Consider the following 5416-nt stretch of genomic DNA (forward strand, 5'->3'; position numbering starts at 1 on the left):
TTACCCTCACTCTCCCATCTCTGTTCTCCAGGATTCTCCTGACCTCCTCATGTCAGTCATCTCATTAGGGGCAGCTTTCTACCTACATCCCTATGCTCCAGAATGGCTCCTGTAGGTGATGGGTAACTTTTATCAGACCTTTGTGCAAGATGCCTCTACCACAGACCATCCTGGAGGCAGTGACCACCTCTGTGTACAAAATGGAAGAAGCCCTGGAGGAAGCTTGGAAACTTCTGACATGATAACCCATATCCAAGAACTTGTCCTGTGCAGGGTCTCACAGGGAATGAGGAAGAGGGGACCTGACAACCAACGTGCAAACCAGCTGCTGCTGCTGGACTCTCAGAGGCACTGACAGATCACAGAATCACAGAATCACAGAATTATCAAGGTTGGAAAAGACCTAGAAGATCATCTAGTCCAACCATTACCAATACTTCCCTGCTAAATCATATTTCTCAACACCACATTAAAAACATTTCTTGAACACTCCCATGGTCGGTGACTCCACCACCTAACTGGGCAGTGCATTCCAATGCCTGACTACCCTTTCCGAGAAGTAATATTTCCTAATGTCCAGCCTGAACCTCCCCTGGTGCAGCTTGAAGCCATTCCCTCTGGTCCTATCACCTGTTACACAAGAGAAGAGGCCGACCCCCAGCTCACTACAACCTCCCTTCAGGAACTTATAGAGAGCAATGAGGTCTCCCCTGAGCCTCCTCTTCTTCAGGCTGAACAATCCATGTTCCCTCAGCCTCTCCTCATAAGGCCTGTGCTCCAGACCCCTCACCAGCTTCATAGCCCTCCTCTGAACACATTCCAGGGCCGCAATGTCTTTCTTGCAGTGAGGGGCCCAAAACTGAACACAGTACTCGAGGTGCCGAGTACCAATGCCGAGTACAGGGGGACAATTACCTCCCTGTTCCTGCTAGTTACACTGTTTTAGATGCAAGCCAGGATGCCGTTGGCCTTCTTGGCCTCCCGGGCACACTGTTGGCTCATGTTCAGCTGAGTATCAATCAGTACCCCCAGATCCGTTTCCTCCACACAGTCCTCCAGCCACTCCGCCCCAAGCCTATAGCGCTGCCTGGGGTTGTTGCCAAAGTGCAGGACCCGGCATTTGGTCTTGTTGAACTTCATCCCGCTGGCTTCGGCCCAGCTCTCCAGCCTATCCAGATTCCTCTGCAGGGCCTCTCTACCCTCAGGCAGATTGACACTCCCTGCCAATTTGGTGTCATCTGCGTACTTACTGAGGGCACACTCAATGCCCTCATCCAAGTCATCAATAAAGATGTTGAAGAGGACAGGTCCCAGCACTGACCCCTGGGGAACACCACTCATGACTGGTCTCCAGCTGGATTTAACTCCATTTACCACCACTCTCTGGGCTCAGCCCTCCAGCCAGCTCCTTACCCAGCTGAGAGTGTACTAATCCAAGCCACGGGCTGCCAGCTTTTGCAGGAGAATAGCATGGGAGACAGTGTCAGAGGCTTTGCTGAAGTCTAAGTAGACCACATCAACAGCCTTTCCTTCATCTATCAGACGGGTCACAGGATTGTAGAAGGAGATCAGGTTGGTCAAGCAGGACCTGCCCTTCACGAACCCATGCTGGCTAGGTCTGATCTCCTGGTCATCCCACACCTGCCGCGTCATCTCCCTCAAGACAATCCATTCCATTCCCTTCCCTGGCACTGAGATCAGGCTAACAGGCCTGGAGTTGCCCGGATCCTCCTTACAACCTTTCTTGTAAATGGGAGTCACGTTGGCAAGCCTCCAGTCTTCCGGGACCTCACCCGTTAACAGGGGGTGCTGAAAGATAGTGGAAAGCGGCTCAGCGATCACCTCCGCCAGTTCCTTCAGCACTCTCGGGTGAATCTCATCTGGACCCATGGACTTGAGGCAATCCAGTTGGAGTAGTAATTCCCTGACCACTTCTTCAAGAATCACAGGGGGTTCAGTCTGCTCCCCAGGTCAGACTACCAAGTCAGAGCGTGGGGAGCCCTGGGAACAACCAAGATGACTTTTAAAGACAAACGTAAAGAAGGCATTCAGAAGCTCTGCCTTTTCCTTATTCTCTGTGATCACATTCCCAGCCTTGTCCAGTAAAGAATGGAGATTCCTCTTTGTCCTCCTCTTACAGTTGATGTACTTGTAAAAGAGTTTCTTGTTTGTTTTCACCCCAGCGGCCAGCTTAGATTCAGGCTGGGCTTTTGCCTCTCTGATTTTCCCTCTACACATCTTAACAACCTCTTTGTAGTCATTCTGAGTTGCTCTTCCCTCCTTCCACAGGTGGTAGATTCTCTTCTTCTCCTGCAACCTTAAGAACAGTTCCCTATTCATCCACGCTGGTCTTCTTCCCCACTGGCTCATTTTGCATCTCAGGAGGACCGCCTGCTCCTGTGCCCTTAAGACTTCCTTCTTGAAGAGCAACCATCTCTCTTGGACCCCTTTGTTCGCTAAGACCGAATGCCAGGAGACTGCCCCTACTAGTCTCTTGAACAATTCAAAGTCCTCCCTCCGGAAGTCCAAGGTATCAGTTTTACTATTCCCCCTCCAAGCTCCACCACAAATTGAGAAATTTATCATTTCATGGTCACTCTATGTGACCAGATGTGAGCCTGAAAGCACAGACCCCAGCCAGGAGCCCAGGGATGGCCAGTCAGCTGTTGCAGGCTGAAGCCACTGCACAGTCTGATGAACAGCTGTGTGCTTCCTGCTGGACTGTGGGTTTCTGAGAACATCTGACCCCGACAGCTCCAGAAATGTCTCACAAGAAGGAGGACAGACAGAGTCACTGCATGTCCTTTATTCTGTTAAGGTTCACAGAGAGCCTGGTTCATTATGTACAGTGTGTCTGGGCTACACTACAAAGGTACAAGCTGAAGAGGAATTGATTTGAGTAATGACATTTTAGTGAAAAGCATTACAGTATTTAAAAAAATAAGATTTAATACATTACACTTATAAAAATCGATCAAAACAAATCAAAACAAAGAGTTTGCATCAGTAAAAAGCTGCATTACATGTCATGAATTCGAAAAGATGGGCAGTTCAATGTTTTTGAAACACATTTGGTCATCACTTTCCTCACTGCATCCTTGACTTCCTGGTTCCTCATGCTGTAGATGAGGGGGTTCACTGCTGGAGGCACCACTGAGTACAGAACTGCCACCATCAGGTCCATGGATGGAGAGGAGACGGAGGGGGGCTTCAGGTAGGCAAAAAAGGCAGTGCTGAGAAACAGGGAGACCACGGCCAGGTGAGGGAGGCACGTGGAGAAGGCTTTGTGCCAACCCTGTGCAGAGGGCATCCTCATCACAGCTATGAAGATCTGCACATACGACACAGCTATGAAAACAAAGCACCCAAAGGCTAAACTGACACTAAAAAGGACAAGCACAATTTCCCTGAGGTAGGAGCCTGAGCAGGAGAGCTTGAGGATCTGGGGAATTTCACAGAAAAACTGGTTCACAACGTTCCCTTGGCAGAGAGGCAGTGAAAACATACTGGCAGTGTGCAGCAGGGAATAGAGAACCCCAGTGCCCCAGGCAGCTGCTGCCATGGTGGCACAAGCTCTGCTGTCCATCAAGGTCCCGTAGTGCAGGGGCTTGCAGATGGCAACGTAGCGGTCATAGGACATGATGGTGAGAAGGGAATACTCTGCTGAGAGGAAGAAGGAAAAGAAAAAGAGCTGTGCAGCACATCCTGTGTAGGAGATGGCCCTGGTGTCCCAGAGGGCGTTGGCCATGGCTTTGGGGACAGTGGTGGAAATGAAGCCCAGGTCAAAAAGGGCCAGGTTGAGGAGGAAGAAGTACATGGGGGTGTGCAGGCGGCAGTCACAGGCTATGGCTGTGCTGATGAGGCCATTGCCCAGGAGGGCAGCCAGATAGATGCCCAGGAAGAGCCAGAAGTTCAGGAGCTGCAGCTGCCGCGTGTCTGCCAACGGCAGCAGGAGGAACTCGCTGATGGAGCTGCTGTTGGGCATCTGCTGTTGTTGGGCTTGGAGTCCTGCTCAGAGTGCAGAAGATAATGACAAGTCCAGACCATTCTCAGAGACACTCCTGCTGTACTATAAAAGTTCTCCTTTCTGCTTTCTGCTGTATTGTAAAAGATTTTCTTTCCCTTTGCAAAATGTTCATTTAACTCCAGAATTTGAAGTTATTTTCATGAGCTTCACCATCCCTTAAGGAGTAGAAGATTAGGGAGCTCTTTTCTCATTTCCTAATCATACCCCAGCCTCCTGGATATTTTCCTCTTTACTGCAGCTGCTCTTCGAGACCCCAGCCCCAGCCTCTGTGCACTTCAGTTTGTCTTAGAGAAATCAGCCTGTTTGCAGGACAAGTGAACTATTAATGTCTGCAGAAAACAACAAGAACTGAAACTGATTGTATCATTTTAGGAAGGAGAGGCTGATAGCACATTCTGCGTCACTGTTCACAAAATAACCGATGAAGTGAAGAAATACCCTTTTAAATTTCTGCCTCCAATCCTTTCCTTCCCTCAGAACAGGAAATGGAAAATCCCTGCCTTGTTTGTTCACTTGCAAAGTACTCTCACAAATATTCAGTTGTGCAGTGGAGCTGTGATCCCCCTGCCCCAGGCAGCAGCTGTGGCAGCACAAGCCCTGCCGGGGGGCTCCTTCCCCCCACACATCTCCCCGCAGCGCCCTGGGCAGCTCCCCGGGCAGGCTGAGTGCTGAGCCTGGCAGGCGGCAGAGTCCCACACCCAGCACACAGCCCCTGGGGCACAGTAGGGACCCTGCTCTTCAGGACAGCCCTGGGCACCTGCCTGCAGCACCTGAACTGCATCACGGAAACCCTCAGCTAAAGCAGAAATCTTTTTCCACAAGAAAGAAACATGCAGTGCCTGCAGCCAGATCTGCTATGGGATGTCTCAGTTTTAGTTAGCCCTATAGGAACACAAGCTGCATGGTCTGCAGTGAGACTTACCATGTCATGGCATGCGATCAATGCTCCTCCAGTAAGCTCTTAGCTTGCTCACACCTTAAGCATCCTGTAAGCTCTCTCCAGTTTCTTTCCTCTCCTTCTGTCAGCTGCAGGCTGTGCTGTGCACAAGAGCTGCTCCTGGGCACAGCTGTCTCTCTGTAGGACCGTCCACTTTTATGAACTCCCTTTGTCCCAGGAGCCCAGCCCATCTCAACACACCAGAGGACTTGAGTTTCACTTCTTTACTGCTTCCTCTGGAGATTTCCCTGGGGGCTGCAGGGCTGAAAGCTCCTGATAGACAGCAGGGTCATCTCTGAAAAAGGCACTTGGACATCAGATAAATTATTCACCAGTGGACAGACTGATTCCAGAAGCATGGTTTTGAGTTGCAGAATCAAACTCTATAACCCAGAGTTAGGTTATAAAGCAGGAATACGTTTATTAGGCACTGGGTGCAAAGGGGATCACTC

General features: G+C 50.3%; 1 protein-coding gene across 1 annotated transcript; it reads right to left on the bottom strand.

Moving 5' to 3' along the window:
• Positions 1-3010: 3010 nt before the first annotated feature.
• On the bottom strand, positions 3011-4089 carry LOC107306923 (olfactory receptor 14J1-like). Its single transcript, XM_015850332.2, has one exon. It carries the CDS (start codon positions 3983-3985, stop codon positions 3020-3022), a length of 966 nt encoding a protein of 321 aa, XP_015705818.1. The 5' UTR covers positions 3986-4089; the 3' UTR covers positions 3011-3019.
• Positions 4090-5416: the final 1327 nt, after the last annotated feature.

Source organism: Coturnix japonica, unplaced genomic scaffold (assembly GCF_001577835.2).
Source record: "Coturnix japonica isolate 7356 unplaced genomic scaffold, Coturnix japonica 2.1 chrUnrandom42, whole genome shotgun sequence".
Lineage (NCBI taxonomy): Eukaryota > Metazoa > Chordata > Aves > Galliformes > Phasianidae > Coturnix > Coturnix japonica.

Bases quoted from the DNA above. Each gene is read 5' to 3' on its own strand.
- LOC107306923 (XM_015850332.2), bottom strand. From the start codon at position 3,985: ATGCCCAACAGCAGCTCCATCAGCGAGTTCCTCCTGCTGCCGTTGGCA.